The following is a 16,888-nucleotide window of genomic DNA, read 5'->3' on the forward strand; positions in this document are numbered from 1 at the left end:
AACGAATTTAATTCGATTCAACTAGATTCTCACTTTTCAAAAAAAAAAAAACCCCATTTCCATCTTAGGAATGCTTTTTGGAAATAATTTAGTATATATGTAATATCAGTAGCGGTGTATATATTGTGTATATACTGTATATATACGATATTAAGTTATGAACCAAGTCTATCTTATGGACTACCGCAGAATATGCCTATCTAATCTAAACAATTAAAATCCATAAACGAGTTATAGCCCAAACTAGGTGCCTTCTCAAAACTTGTGGGGGAGGGAAATAGTAAACAACACGAGATAATGCATATAAACCGTAGTATTTCCATACCGATAACATTCGTTTCGTTGTTGGCCGAATTTGTGGTTCCAGCTATCTACCATGGCTTCCACAGGCAGCAGAGAGCACCTCTTTAGTTGCTCTTCCTGCTTTCTCATTCTCATTTAACAAAAGAACTTTGGCGAAGCTCTTGTACATTTTCTTTACGACATCATTAGGGAGTGCAGCAAGGTCCGGCGCTTTGTGAACTAAATCGTCAGAAGCCACTAGGGTCGTTAGCCGCCTGGCCTTCCTTTCCTGCATTGCTTTCTGCCGCTCTTCGTAGAAATAGAAGTCATCTAGGATGGAAGAACGACCTTCATAATTTTTGAAAATGTTTATCATCTCAATACCTTGTTCAAATTCAACCTGCAATATTATTTGATGCAGCAGTGTCAGAAACCATTCGATTGCGTTGTTGCAATGAAAGATGAGAAATATTATGTAAACCTTACTTAATGTAAGCACTAAGAACAGTCAGACAAAATATGTATAATGGGCATGCATGCTCAATACCTTATGGCTCAACTGATCTATTCATCAAATGGAAACAACGGGAGCTATCTTCTAGCTCTGGGTTGTACATTGTTCCTTTGAGTTTATCCAGTTATACATCATACATTTCAACAAAAACCATAAATACTCTATATACTTGAGAAGTACCAAAAAAATATAGAGCGGAATTGTAGACAAGTTTCATGCTGGCTTGGTCGAATCAAATTTGATTCTAGACCGACATAATCACCTCAGAAGCACTAGTTAGAATAGCCATGAATGAGGCAATAATGACACTAATTTGAATGTAACCGGAAACACAAAGAATCAGATCAGCACGCAAAAGTGTCTATAAAGTGTCAATCCCAAATGCATCCTTTACCTCTTGAGTATCTCTACTGTTAGTAACAGGCTTGTTGTCATTACTTTCGAGCAGAATGTGGCGGAACTGACTATTGGGGACATCTTTAACTATGTGCCACTTTACAGGGAATTTCCCAGACCACTTATTATGAAGCCAGTAATCCACACTTTTATCGAAGTCAACAGGTCCTACCATCTCAGCCACTCCACAAAACTGAGCGCTTGCATTCACCTGCATGATAACATACAAGGGTTTAAAATGAAACAAAATGAAAGCACAACGATTACATACTAAGGACAACTGATCCTAGTTGATCATAATGCATTGCCACTAATTGATTCTATCCATCATCCATTTTAGGTTACAATAGATGACTTCATCATTTTTTTTTTCTTTTTACCCGTGCAACACGTAGAATGCAACGTAAAGTAGATTACCGAAAATAAGAGAAAGACATGACATGTTCCTTGTTTAGCTTTTGCCTCATGATAAGCAGTATTCAATTTTTTGCTGCCGATCGGAGTGCTTGCCCAGACACCATACTTTATGCTCTTATGAACATTATCTTCACTGTAGGACTTGATCACGAAGAACTTGGCACCTTCATATTCAGTGGCAAAATTCTTTTGATTGTATGATTCATTGGTAATGTCATTAGTTGTTCCATTCTTGCTGATACCAACAATATAACCCTTGGTAGTTATCTGAGTTTTAGGCTTAAATGCCCTAGGTCCCCTGTTATGTTGACTTAGTGTATCAAGTATTATGGTACAACTGCAGGAGAAGTCATTGCAGCCCCCTCCTTGTCTTACTTCATCAAGTGTAGGACAGTTATGACCACTTATTCCTAAACTAGAGGACACTCTTCCTTGGCAAGCACTTCGATCACTTTGGTTACCACTGTAGCCTCTAGAGTTGGAGCCAGAACAAGAACCAAACCCATTAAATGATCCATTTTGAAAAGAAGCCTGCATATGACTCAACTGTTAGGCAATAAACTAGAATTGATCCGTCGGCAGTATCCATTTCAGACATTTTTTTAAGGCATTTTTCAGAAAAAAATATATTTGAAATGGTAATTAACTAGGAACATCTTAGGATTGGAATCTAAAGATGAATCAATGATGAAAACAGAAAAGTCACATTCTTGCACCAAAAACACAATCAGAAGATGGCATACAGCACTTACAAAATTAGCTACTATTTGAACTACAATTCCAAGAGTCACTAATACAAAAGCCTAAACTTTTTTAGCTGGATTTCTTTGGTGTGTTGGGGGTGGGGGGGAGCTTAAGCAGATGATGCTCAGGAAAAAAGTTGGATGATGCATGCTTTAGAAGTGTTGATCCATTGTAAGTAATTCTGGAGAACTTGTAGACTTGTACCTACATATTTTCATTGAAGGTAAGAAGATTATTCGGACTCAATTTGTTCTGGGTTAAAAAAAAGTTGTTCACGGTTGATGAGGATTAGTTGAGAGAGCAGCATTTAAATCTTCAGTACTTGTGTGCAAAGTATTGATCTCCATGAACTTCACAAAATTTTCTAAGAAAAGTCGCACATGTTTGAATTATTAAACAATTTTAGGAATTGCTGTAGTTGTTGAAAGGCAATTGAAACACACATTTATCTGGGAACTCTAATCTCATTTGTCAACTTAATATAAGTTCTTTCATTTCCTTTTTGCTAGAAAGTAAATGACAAAACGTTGATTTGAGATTTTAAGGCTAACAACGGAGAGTTGATCCCCCCCCCCCCCCAAAAAAAAGGATCACATGAAAAGCAGAATCTAACACAGGAAACTGAAGTTAATAACATTAAGATACATCCCTCCAAATATGAACCAAATTTGGAATAGAGTACCTATGCTTCTATTTTCAATTATCAGATCAAGATATTCCATTTATAGACAGGCTATTCGCCTCTTCTGACCTGTCATCTAGCAGGATTCACTTGTTAAGGCCTTGATTATGGATCCTAACATGACCATTTAACAACTAACTAGCCAAAGTAAAAATAGAAAATGGATGCCAAGAGTGGAAGAAACAAACTAGGTTCAATGAAATTAAAGACCAAAACAGCTCTCTTTTTCTCCTATACCACCGCCATGCCCCCTGCTATTCTCCACTCTCTCTCCACACATGCTAGCAAAGATCTTCTCAACAGGTCAAAAAAAAGTTATGTTACCAAATGCTGATAGTGATAATAAAAAGAAATTGAAGAACACTGAAATTGACTGCAGTTTACTGAAAAACACTCAATGGAGAACGGAAAGCTTCCTGTCTATATAACCATACAACGTGATATGAAACAACTTATTACAAGAATATATAAGAGAATGCAAAATCAAATAGAGTTGTGTTGTAATGCTAGATGGTGAAAGAGAGAAAGGGAGGAGAGAAGGTAGTGATAGTGTTGGCTAGAGTAAAGATAGTTTAAGGTGATGATTGCTGCCAGTTTCAGTGAGGAGAGTACTTGTCACTTAAAAATTGACTTTGATATTAACATTTTGTTTAGTTATAATTGCAGGTCAGTTCTAGGATTTGAGCTTAGACTTGTGTTCTTTCCTTAATCACCTTAGAACTTCATATCTACTTCAATCAGCTGTGTCATTAATACTAGAACCACTTTCTATATGCAGGTACTAATGAAGCCAACTTAATAGTTGAATTAATCATACCATTGCAAGGTCATTTGATGAAGTCTCTAGTGAACCAACTCGTTTTGGAGAAGCTGATTGATATGATGTACGAAACAAAGAACTCTTCCCATTAAAAGGCTTTGACCAGTCTGAGCAGAATCCACCAACCGCAAACCCATCAGACTCTTGGTATGAGGAGCAAAGACTGCTCGAGCTTCCTCCACCAAATGATCCTGATTGAGGAAGGCAATTGGGTCTCAGCCCAAATATTTTTCCAACCAGTTGTTGCTCAATATTTACAGGACACTCTAAATGAGAAATTTGGGCCTTTGAAGTAACATGTGGAATATTTTGGGGAGCTGATGGCTGGTGATAAGATGAATCTAAGGTACCGAAATGCCTTGCATTGGACAGCCGGCTAGGATCTCCAACACGAGGCAGATAAGATGAAACCGGAGGATAATCTCTTTGTGGCATTTCTGGGGTATGCCCAAAACCATGAAATCCAAGAGATGCAGTCTCATTATAGATGTCCTGGGTGAGGTGAATAGAAAGTAATGCTTTTGTAAGACATACTGATAGAAAGAAAGAATGCAACGAATGGTACTAATAATAGTAAATGATTAGAAAAGATAGTAGGTTTACACACATGAAAACCGTTGTCCAAACCCTCAGCATTAACATATGGAAGCAATGAACTCAGTTTGTGAGCTGCATTCCACAAGCATGGCAAAAACACCATGAGTAATAAGCAAAGTAAGAAAAGAGTATCATGTGCCATACAAAATTTATTCTGCAAGCCACAACCTTGCTAACTAACTACCTAATCTACCAAAGTCCATAAAATTGCATGTCACGCCTCACATCCAATTTAGAATCACCTTCAGTGGAATCTAAAAACGGAAGAAAAAATCTTGTTTCTTAAAAACAAAGCCATTTGACATTCTAAATACTAACAGAAAACATCAACCTCAAACACATATATACAACTATCAATACAAATCCACTATAGACTTGGAGATAATTTGATGATAGTTCTACTCAATCACAAGCCAACATGGCAAATATAAGCGATCGCAAAGTAAAAAAGAGAGAAAAAAAGTAGGACACCAACATTCACGTGGAAAATCTTAACTGGAAAACGTGTAGAAGAGGAGAAATTTCACTATGTTGAAAAAGAGATTACAAGAGGATTGCAACTATACGCAATTTGAGGGTTATTTATAGGAATAAGTACTTAAATACAAAGAAAACTTGCTTAGAAAGAAACCCACCAAATGAGTTGCATCAAGAACTCTTCGTGCCGGATCAAATGGAATTCGAGTCACACAACTCTTAACAATACTACTAAGGAATAATAAAAATATTTTTTTTAATCGTAAGGTAGTGTAGATTCTATAATCAAAGACCACCACCATGTTCCCCAAATCATATAGAATATTGAATCTTGTTAATTTTGACAGAGGAGTCCAATATATAAGAAGAATTGCTTACCGTGAAACAAGTTACCCTTCCAATCAGCACAAGAATGAAAATCACTTCACTAAGAAATATCCAAGTTGTGAACATTACATTTGATGCACCGGGTAATCCCAGATTTATACATATATTTTAACAAATACAAAATAAAAAATTAGGTTTACATAAACAATATAAAGTTTTTCTTCAATGAAAAAACTAACCTTCATGATAGAACTGTGCGTCGGGAGAATAGACATTGGACAAATATGTTGTCTTAGAGTCGACCACAGATGGCATGAATCCTGACTGATGTGAACCATCCCTCAAGGTACCAACACTAACCAAATCCTGTGTACATAGATTAATAAATAACCACATCGTAAGTAACGAATGAAGGTACTAAAAGAAATCAGCAGTTCACAGCAAATTAAAATAATAGCAATGATAATCTAATCAAGAAAAACATAAAAAATGAAGCAATGCAAGCAAATATGCACCTTATTAGTCAAAGCATTCGGATTAGCATGGTTTCTGTTGCTATCCAGAACCAGAACGTTGAACACCTCGGCCGAGTCTAGAATTCCAAAAAAAAAAAAGCATTGTCAAAATTTTTCGATTTTACCAAACAAATACCAGTAGCATGTAAGCAGACAAGTGCATTAAACATCGAAACATAACACGTAACAATAGATCATCAAACTGTCAAACAAACAAGGTCGGGCGATACGATTCGTTGCCAAACATACACTATGTCCATGATCAAAGCCGCGAAACAATCCGGAATAGATTCCACATTTCTCATTCGTGAAATCCTTAAAATCAAACAAAAGAATTAAATCTAGGAGCAAAAGCAATATTGGAAATCTAAATACTAAAAAAAGAAGGCATAAATTATAGAGATAATGGTTTCAACAGCGACGTACCAGTAGACGTCAATCGATCGGCACTTTGACGAGCCATTAGCATAAATTATAGAAGAACAAAATGTAATTTTAATAATAATAATAATAATAATATTTATGAGTTGAGATGATAAGTTTCTGTTTGGTAAATATATATTTGAGCTAGGAGATCGAGATTCGACCGAGTTGGGGAGGCTTTGGTACACAGTTGTTAACATGAAAAATACGTTTTGGGGAGTTTTATTTTGGTCTAGTGTTGTTGTGTCGGGGAGATAGATAAAGAAGAGCGAAACGGAGGCATCGGGAGTGATGAAGGGAGAGAGGAGGAGAGGAAGGAAATATCTGCTAGTACGGAAGAGTTGGCAAAACACCACTCGTCCACCTGCTGCCCCTACCCGAGCAGTTTTTCGCTTATGTCACTTTACGTTACTCCAAAATTTCCCTCTTTAATTTTTAGCTAAAATATTGAAATGATCATTTTAGTTTCAGTTTTGGTCATCATTTTTGAACAAGTTATGTATTAGTTACTTACCTTATCGATTTATTAAATTCTGATTATATTTTTTTGTCAAATTTTATATTTTGATTAATGTGTCATTATCTCATGTTAAATGATATGGTACATTATTAAAAATAATTAATTTCTAATTTAATTTCTATATTTTGAAATGACATATCATTTTGATTCTGAAACTTTAGATAAAACATAAATGTGAATCCTGAATTTAACTAAAGTCTCCTACTATCAATCGCACTTACCACTATCAATGCTAATCGCCATCGGCTGTTGTGGTCGAGGACATGATTTACGTTAAAATGGAAACCATATTTATATTTAAAATATTAAAAAAGAATGTACTCGAAATTTTGTTCAAAATATTTGACGATGATGAGTATCCAAATTAAGACTTATCTTTTTATTCTTTTTTATTTCCGTGAGGTAAACTAAGTAAATTGAAATTCAGATCGGAAAGCAAAACAACTGTAATGGATTTTTAATTATTTATACGATGGTACCCAAATATATTAATCCATGATATTTTAAAGCAATTTATTCTAGTAAAGTAATAGGTTTACATAGTTAGGAATGCATGGATTCAAAATAATGATGATTAAGGAACTTTTTTAATAAAAATCACAATTTAAGCCAATTTTAAAAGTAATGATAACTGATTTATATAACGTGAGAATATTTACTTTTATCGGCCGGAAACAAATATGAAAATAGATAGCAATGTTATCAGCCCAAAACAGTTATGGATAGCCCACATAGTGAAAAAATATTCAACTGAAAATATCAGAGCTAGGTTTTGATTCTGGGACTATGGGTTATGGGCCCACCACGCTTCCACTGCACAACTCTGATTTGTTGGAGCATAGTTGAGAAACACCAGAGAATATGTGCTCTGCGCTGTTTCAAGTTATCCAAACAATAATTTGTTGGCTATGAGCATATTTATTTGATATATCTGTTTAAAAATAAGTATTTTGTTGGTTAAATAAGCATTTATTTGCAGCTGCTGAGATGAGACACTAAATTCTTTTAAGTAAGATTTGAGGTTTACAACTTTACCATTGTGAATGGAGAGAGTCGCCCCATAACGGGTCTCTATAAAATCCAATCTGAATTAATCAGTTATTCAAAACCAATCCAACCCTAGATCAAACCTTCATAAGCTAAGACAGGTCTGCGCCTGTGGGACACTTCTAAATTTCAGCATTTATACCAAGTTGATGAAGAAACAATTCTAATATTAAGCATCTTTTTGTAACATATAAAATAGGAAACTGGTGTTTGAATCCAAACTGTTTAAGCTTTGAATTGATTCCAATGGGATCACAAATTCCAATTTATTGAAAGAAGAAAAATGCAGACTTGGACAATTTTGTGAAGTCAGTTCATCTGGTTGGAATAGAAGTCATTATCATAGGGAGCCTTGAGCGGCCGGAACTCTTGGAAATGGTTATCACCATCACTGTAATGCACTTGGGATTCAGCTGTCTGATGTTCCATCAACCAGCTTTCAGATAAGGTACTCGGAAATCCTTGCGAAATTGCATTCATAGCTGGCTGAGACACATTAATAGTAGGATTGAGATGCATAGGGTGGGCGACCAAACCGTGTTTTGGCTCACAAGAAACCCAGGAATCATTTGACAGAAGAGAGGGAGCACGATGAAGATCTTGCGTCGTAGCCATATCTGAAGCAACTGTGGATTCTTGTACACCTACAAAATTTGACGAAACTTGTTTCGCTTGTAAATCAGTTCAGTAAGGAGAGCATCACGTAACATCATTCTGTAGCTCATGTATCATGTTTCGGAAAAAGTTTTCCGAGTGTAAGAGCCAACATTGTTAAAATATTTTTATATAGGCACGTGATCCTCAGGCTGCATTGCTCCATTCCCATGGAGGGCAGCATGTCATTTAAATGTACATTGGTTATTCAGTAAGAAACTATTTCCCCAATATATACAGCCAACTCTCTATGCATGTTATTTCCATAATACCAGATTCAAGTGCAAGAGATTCATCAAATGCTATCCAAAAGTACTCGGGATAAGCTTTATAGCAAAAGGATCTAAAGATATAAGAATAGTTTTCATAAATCTATCTGACCAAACCAAAACATTTTCATATGGAAGAGCCTACGATGAACCAATTTACTTCGTGGAAAACTATGCGGCTTTCAAAATTAAGCAAAAGGGCTAGGAGGATGGGTGGTTCAGTGGTTTACTTTTTTGGTAAGATATTTCCTTAGTCGATGCTTCGATATGTCTTTTTTCTCTCATACTTGAGGTTGTCAGGGTCTGATCCCTAGAACTAAAAGTCTAAAGCTCAACCAACAAACCACATAACTACTGGCAACACTTTGACATGTCACAGGCTCACAGCAAAAGCTTTATGAAAAAGCAAGGCACCTTTAGTTCCTTACCTTTTGGTGAAGAAATTGAAGATTTATTATGATGAATTGCCAGGGAACATTTTTTCCAAAGTTGAGACCTAAAGAGTGAAAGGGAGCATTCTAGGGGCATTTATAGGGGCATTTCAAAGCAATTTGTGTGTTAAAATAGCACTAGAAGAAGGCAGATAATATATCTGAATGATCAAAAACCCATATATCATAAAACTTATTTTCCTAGTAAGAAAAACAAACCAAACCTTGGTTGAGAACATCAGCTGTACTTTGTTTTCCCTTGGCAGGCAGGTACCACTAGAATCATGACATCGCATTGTGACCGAATTCAACAGCTGATTGCCAGGAAGGTGCTGCTGTCCATTGACATTTCCCAATTTTGTAGGATTATAACCTTTAAGTTGAAAGGGCTTGGAGTCAAGTGTGCCTTCCCATGTGAAATCTTCGTTGGGTCTAGCATTATGAAGAACTGGTACCTTATTCCAGTCAAAACTCATCTTTTGCTTCCCATCTGCACCACGTAGAGGCACAGCTCATCAAACCTTACACATAAACTTGAAACCTGGAACATCAATTACATTATAATCATAGCATCCAATAAAGTATGATGTATATCTTCCCTAAACTATTTGATTATATCATGTCCCAGAATAAAATCAAAGAAAATACTTGATAAGCATGAAATAAGTAACTCTCACAATATCTCGATGGGCATGTAAAATGCATGACTTTTAAGTAATGCGTGAAAGGAATTCAAAAAGCATCAGAAACTTGGACACAAGAAAAATGTCTTCTTTTATTATATAATTAGTTGCAAATAAAGATAGCAAATATGAAAAATACAAGAAAACAATAACAAACAATTAAACCATTGGCTTCAACACAAGTGTGCACCATTTATAAGAGTAAAATCAAAAGAGGAAAAAGTCAATTCCTGCGACAGTAGCATACAGCAAAAATTATATGCATAAAACACATCAAATCTATGTCCGAATCCAATACCATTTGATGATGACAAAAGTCTTGCAGCATTGAAGTGGAATGCTTCCGTCTGTGGTTTGCGGCGTCTTGCATTGTGATCAGAAAGACGCCTGCGGCAACTTCTCTTCTTTTCATCAAACTCCAACAGGCCATGCATCCTTGAAAATCATGAACATAATTATCATTTTAACATTCATTAAGAGATTGAATCACAAGGCCAGTACTAAGGGATCAAATAACTAATGCTAAGAACCACATCCTCCATACTAAGAGAATTAAAATATCAAAATGCAAAAGTTCACACTCAACAAGAAGTATTCTTGGAATCAATTAACTTGAATAAAAAAATGTTTACTTGCTACACTGCTGGCAGAACCGGCGTTCTAGACCACGTACAATGACCTTTGGACTCTTTGAATGACTTTCACAAATTCTGTGTTTTTGATGGTAATCCTTAGCTGAAGAGAGGTCAAGGTTACAGCCCTCGACTTGGCAATGTGGAACATGTGTGCCCTGACAATTGCGTTTGGATCTCTTTGCTGAGGTAGGAGATGGTACAGGAGTGGATTGATAAGATAAATTGTTAGCATTGCTTCCTGCAGAAACATCCTCAAAGTATGTTCTTTTTCCAAGCTTTAAACCAAGCAATGGCTCACCAGAGCCAACTGAAGCCTCAAGTGTTGGGGATGTACCAACCAGCTCAACCATGGAAGCTTCTTTCTGGTTGTTAATACCATCAGGTACAGCTTCAAAGGCTTGCAAAGTATATTTGGCCACCTTTACCTCCCCCATAGATGAATTAATAGATGCCGATTTTGAACTTTTTGACAGAGAAGCAAGGCCCAAATCTGAGCCAGAACCTCCACCACCCCCAGCAGCACCGGAAGAATAGAGAGACCTTAAGTTAATTCCTCCGTCTCCATCAATATGCCACTCTACTGGTCTCAGCTTCCTTGGAATTTCAGTCGGTGGAGCATTTAACATCGTTAAATTTTCCCAGTCCCGTTGCAAGGGGGTTTTGGCACTCCAATCCATCAGAGAAACAGAACTCAAAGAAAACTAAGTGCATATAAAACACAAGCTAACTTGTCACAAGATCCTGAAAATATAATCTTGAGGCTTGTTCAGTTCACTGAGGAAATAAATCAGGAAAAAAGTTTCAATCATTCATTCATGCTAAATTCAACTACAGATGAAGGAGACCATTTATGGTTTCTATATATATACATAGCATGCAAAACAAAAAATAAGCTTAATCATTCTGGTTGTACAAAGAGAAATTTACCTCTAAATCCAACAGCATCAGAGCCTACTCATCCCTGTTCCTCAGATCTAGAGGAGTGCAACTTAGAAAAATGTCAATCCCCTTTAGCATCACAATAGTGTACACCTTCCCCAATTTTACATTAAATCATTTTCTGATGACACTTTGAATCCACTTCACTGAAAAACTGCAACCAAAGCATAGAGAGGTTGAACTAAAGTAGCAACCGCTTTTCAGTCCAAGCAATTTTGTATGCTGATATCAATTTCCATCCTTCAAAAACTGGCAACTCAAAAGAGGCGGGCAAAAGACCACAGATTAGGCGACACAAATTCAAAACAAATAGCAGTACAGCTTTCTCCTCCTTCCATTATGGCTAACACAAATAAGCTGACAACATAATTCCAAAGAATCTCTATTCGCTCCTGTACATACGTTAGGCTACAACATCAAGATAAAAAGTTTCACTTCAATCCCAAATATGTATATACAGGTATTCCCTAAACCTGAAAGTGTAATATTTGGACCAAATTCCACCACAAAAATCCCAGAGGAATTCAGTATTTACCCTTCAACCAATTGGAAATTAACTACCTAGTTTCTGCACCCTTAACAACCAGCTCTCTCCAATAATCATAGGAAGCAGTAACAGATTTCAAGTAAATATTTTTTTTTAGGTTTTAATTTTACTGATGCTGCCGTACTCTACAAATCTTCAAACCTTCAATAATTCACGTTCAATAATTCAATTATCTGGGCAATTCCACAAAGTAGGTCCCTGAGACTGAGACACACAAAAGACTGACCTATACTTTAAGAAGTATTGAAGGAAACCCTAATACACCAAAAGCTTACAGCCTTTAAAAAAAGTCACATGTAAGAAAATATGATAGCCAATCAACATAGAGTCAGATATAGTAAATGCATAAAAAATCAGTTCAAGAAATAAAAGCATACTCATAAATCCATTCTCCATACTGATGTTCTTAGTTCCGCACTTGAAAGAAATAAAAATAAATTAAATCATTTTGTACAGAAATCATGAAAGAAAGAAATTTTTAGAAAGTATTTACTCTATCCAGGTATCACCCATCATATTCATATCGTTATTTCATAAAAAAAAAGTAACTTAATTTTAGCCAGAGATATAAAGTGAAAATCAAAAAAAGGAAATCTTATTGTAAACAGGAAGAAAACCGTAGTCGTTTTCTTTCACTTTCCCCAGAAAAAAAACAATAGTGAGAAAATAAAAAAGGTGAAGCAATATAAATTATAAAGGAATCTACTAATTTCTTTCTTCTTTTTCTGAACATCTATTGATTTATTTTTTCATATTAACTTTATCTAAAGCTCAAATAATTGACATAATAATAGAAGGTATGAAGAAATTAATGTATCAATATGAGCTGCAAAAACGAGATGTTTCTCCATTTTTAGAAGTTCAGGTGCTTCCATTATTACTCTCTTTATTAATCAACAACAGAAAACATGTCAAAGAAATGAACTTACTGGTGAGTTACTTAAAGACCGGCCACAGCTGAGTCTGACTCTGACTCTGACTCTGACTCGGAGTTGACTCAGAGACTGAAAAAAGAAGGAAAAACAACAACAAAAATAGAAGAGAAAGCTAGAGGAGAAGAAACCTCGTGCTTTTTGGGACGAAAGAATTTGCTTTTTCTGATTTATTTTTATTTATTGAAAATAAATAAGTAAATAAAACATAAGGACATGTGGCGGTATAAAAGTTAGTTGCAAGTTCGGCAGTTTTTTGGACAGTACTGAAGGGGGCAACTTTGTTGGTAGTAAGCCGGCCACGGGCCAGGGGCCAGGGGCCAGGGCAAGAAGCAATACAGTAAAGGGTAAAAAATATAAAGTGATCCTTAAATTACACTGAAATAATTGTTTCAGTCAATAAAGTTTTAAAACTTACAAAATAATCATTATACTTCCCAAACAATTGCAAAATCGTCATCAATTTTTTCCAGACTTAACATTATTTTATAACTTATGGTGACCATTTTATAATAATTTGATAAATTTAATATTTTTTTGTAATAATTTGATAAATTTAATTATCATTTTATAATGTATGATATTTAATTTTTTGATGCAATTATCTAATTTTGACATTTATTTACAATATAGTATCCACGTTTCTTAATAGTACAGTTAGATGCCTAACCTTTTTGGGGACAATATTGTATCAAACATTTCTTTTTTATATAATTAGGCATTTATTTAATTTTTTAAAATAATTATACAGGTACATACTTCAAATTTTAATAACTAACTTTTGAATTTCTAACACAAACTATCATCTTAACTAAACAACTTTAAAATTATAAGTACTATCATAATTGAACATGTATAATTTAAATAATTGTTAGATATCTATCAGTAACAAAAGATAAAAGTTAAATAATTAATTGTACCAAAAAAACAAAAAAATAAGTATATAAGTGCACTAAAAAAATAGGTACTTAATCATACTATTAAAAGTTAATTACTGTATTGCACATAAATATCAAAGTTGGATAACTAATTGCATTGAAAAAATTTGGGTAAACTACATGTTTAGTACATCAACTATCATTTTGTTCAGTTTTGGTCACCCAACTATTTTTTATTCAAAATCATACATAACGTTACATTTTGCTTTCATTTTGGTCACCTACCGTTAAAAAAATAACGGTGATGCTGACATGTCACAATAGGGTAATGCCACAGCATCATTATTTTTTTTAAAAAAAAGCCACGTCAACAATTTTGTTAATTTTTTTAATGACATGTGACCAAAATGAAACCAAAATGTAAGTTAAGAATGATTTTGAAAACAAATAATAGTTGGGTGACCAAAATGGAACAAAAAGGATAGTTGAGGTACTAAACTTGTAGGTTACCCTAAAAAAATTTGAAAATCTATTTTGCAGCTGGCAGTTTACATTTCTGATCAAGTGCTCTGAAATGCTAACCGGTGATCCTGGGAGATTCAGACAATTCATCTTCAATCTCACGGAGAACTCCATTAAAGTATGTTGTTGGTTCTCCTTTTAATGCATATAAAGCTTGAGAAAGCCTTGGTTGGATCTAAAAATTTCAGCTTCAGTTCAGTTTTATCCGAATTATGCTTTAGTACAAATGAACTTATCATTTACTTCTTTGGTGCAGTACACGGAGAAAGGACACGTCCTGGTTACAGTTCATCTTGTGGAAGAGGTGACGGATTCGATGGAAGTCGAGACAGAATCTTCATCAAAGAATACCTTGAGTGGTTTCCTTGTTGCAGAAAGAAGCCAGAGGCCCGTAGCATTAGTTATGGATCATAGACCTGTCCGGGCCAAGGTAGCAAAATATCATATGCAACGGCTCGGAATTCCGATCACTGTCTCTTGGAAATATTTCTGCTAATGACATGCCAATTGCATCATATCACAATTTCTGGAAAGATATATGCTAATGACATGCCAGTGGCATCAATAGGACTGCATGTACTCTGGCATTATTTTAGGATACCTTAATAAATTTCGATTCCTTCACGTTCCTTTAACCCCATCTCGAACTTTCCTTTTCTTTTACTAATACTTCCCCACAAAAGGGTTTTCCTCCTGAAGATTTAGTTTCTTCCCAAGCTTCCAAAAACAACACAGTTGTTCTTGAACCATGTTTGGTTTACCAGTACATTGACATATTGCCATGCCTGATGTTTTTGCAGGGAAACACAAGTTCAGAAGTGTATGTACAGCAATGCTTGAAATGGATGGAAGAAATTGCATCATCTGTGTGTTATAGAAATTAAGACATGGTGACAAATTCTTAGTTCAAAGAATTGAAGATTTTCTTGCTATCCAAGCAATAGAAGGGGGGATTCTTGATTTTTATCACCAAATTTTAAAAAGTAACATTGCAATCATTTATATTTTTTATTTATTATATTTTAATCACTAAGCCATCAACTTTTTTTTTTTGGAATAAGAAAGGAAGCAAAAGCCAATTACAGTACAATATTATTAGAACTCAAATAGGGAGGTCCATGGAAATCACGATGAGGCTGATTTTGCAAGGTAAAAAGGGACATCGGGAAAAATGCAGATGGATCCATTTGTTTTGACTTTGGTCTTGACAAGAGAGTCGGCTATTGAGTTGGCTTCACACTTGATTAGCTTGAAATCTATACACCAGTTCCGAGAAGAGAGTTGGAGAATCATGTGAAGGAGAGCTAAGGGAGAAGACGATGGAGCAGCAGAAGTGAACAAATTGTAGACCTCAGCACTGTCTATTTGACACTGGATTTTGTCATGTCCATAATTCCAAGCCAGGTTAGGACCTTCATATAAGCTCCATAATTTGGCTTGGAGAATAGAAGCGTGACCAATTTAGTTACAATGATGATGTGATATAAAAAATTACCAATTTCTAATTTGACCCATGAAAATTGGAGAAAAATCAATTTAATCCATTAAATAAAATACCAAATTAACTCTTGAGCTCTTTTAATCTTTCTTTTAGTCCACAATATCATTACTTATTGTCGATGTCACCCTGACTACTTTCTCTTACTAGTGATGTTACTTAACCAAAGCTCACTCTTCTTTTTTTCCCCCACTCTCTCTATGTATTCCTTTTCCTTTATTTCATCGTCCTCTTTCTAATGTACTATTTAATCTCTAACAAAATAAGCCAACAACAACTAATTATGTACTAAAATGCTTAATTCAACATCGTTACCTATTCGATGAGACTCCACGCAAATTATGATATTCTCTATAAATCATATGTTGTCTTACAACTCAAATTCATAATCAGAATTCTTAAACTTCAAAACTCTGACGAGATAACAATGATGAACCTCTATCTTTCCCTTTTGCTTCCTATTTTCTCTTTTGATTTTTGTGTAGGCTCGAATTTTATGTTACAAGAGTTATTTGGTTTCCAATAATGGATATTAATGTTGGATTTATGAGGTGTTTGGATTATGGGTGAACAAATGATAATCGATGAAAGTTGATGATGGTGAATGTAGAGAGATTAGGAATTGATGTTGGTAAGCTATCGTTGGATGGTGACTATGGGTGAGGTTTGAATATTTGTTGGTCGTTTGACGGTGAAAGAGAAAATCAAATAAAAAACGATACAACTCAAACTTGATAAATTTAATAAACAAATATGGATTCAACGTCAAAATCAATAAAGAAAAATAAGAAAGAATAAGGCAAATTTATGCCTACCTCAAGTTTGGAGGTATCATATAGTGAATATCAATGATGAGTAGTCACATTTGATGAGAAAAAGAATATAATCAATTTTGACGTCGATTCAATGATTAACGATTTATATCTGATAAAAAAATTAAAAATGTAATCTTAGTTATATAAATTTTCAAATGATTTTAGGATAATCCAATCCATAAGAAGAAGACAACAAAAGGAATAATTCGACATGATAACCAGTAAGAGAAAATGGTCATTGGTAGTAGAGAAATCATATATATAGAGAAAGAGGACTTGATCGAATTAATATATGTCTGAAGTTTAAAAGTCAAATTGGAGATT

General features: G+C 34.8%; 1 protein-coding gene and 1 pseudogene across 2 annotated transcripts; both read right to left on the reverse strand.

Annotated features, from left to right (window-relative positions):
* Window positions 1–109: 109 nt before the first annotated feature.
* Window positions 110–6,468, reverse strand: LOC120118014 (YTH domain-containing protein ECT2-like). Of its 2 annotated transcripts, XM_039138162.1 has the most exons (8): window positions 6,198–6,468; window positions 5,772–5,848; window positions 5,496–5,622; window positions 4,463–4,524; window positions 3,853–4,347; window positions 1,610–2,140; window positions 1,191–1,403; window positions 110–682 (listed from the first exon to the last, which is right to left on the reverse strand). In XM_039138162.1, exons 1-8 carry the CDS (start codon window positions 6,238–6,240, stop codon window positions 368–370), a joined length of 1,863 nt encoding a protein of 620 aa, XP_038994093.1. In that variant the 5' UTR covers window positions 6,241–6,468; the 3' UTR covers window positions 110–367. The 2 variants fall into 2 exon arrangements, with proteins under 2 accessions (XP_038994093.1, XP_038994094.1); XM_039138163.1 differs by lacking the exons at window positions 4,463–4,524; window positions 5,772–5,848; window positions 6,198–6,468 and having other exon boundaries at window positions 5,496–5,596.
* A 1,439-nt stretch (window positions 6,469–7,907) lies between these two features.
* LOC120118015 lies at window positions 7,908–11,916 on the reverse strand (annotated as a pseudogene).
* Between the last annotated feature and the right edge of the window lie 4,972 nt (window positions 11,917–16,888).

The sequence above is a fragment of the Hibiscus syriacus genome, unplaced genomic scaffold (assembly GCF_006381635.1).
Source record: "Hibiscus syriacus cultivar Baekdansim isolate YM2019G1 unplaced genomic scaffold, ASM638163v2 tig00110325_pilon, whole genome shotgun sequence".
Lineage (NCBI taxonomy): Eukaryota > Viridiplantae > Streptophyta > Magnoliopsida > Malvales > Malvaceae > Hibiscus > Hibiscus syriacus.

What these genes read in the sequence shown, in the direction of transcription:
- LOC120118014 (XM_039138162.1), bottom strand. Translation starts at nt 6,240, where the DNA reads ATGCTAATGGCTCGTCAAAGTGCCGATCGATTGACGTCTACTG. An exon ending in CGATCGATTGACGTCTACTG is followed by an intron (nt 5,849 to 6,197) that starts GTACGTCGCTGT and finishes TTGGAATTCTAG; the next exon opens with ACTCGGCCGAGGTGTTCAAC. An exon ending in CGAATGCTTTGACTAATAAG is followed by an intron (nt 5,623 to 5,771) that starts GTGCATATTTGC and finishes CTATGTACACAG; the next exon opens with GATTTGGTTAGTGTTGGTAC.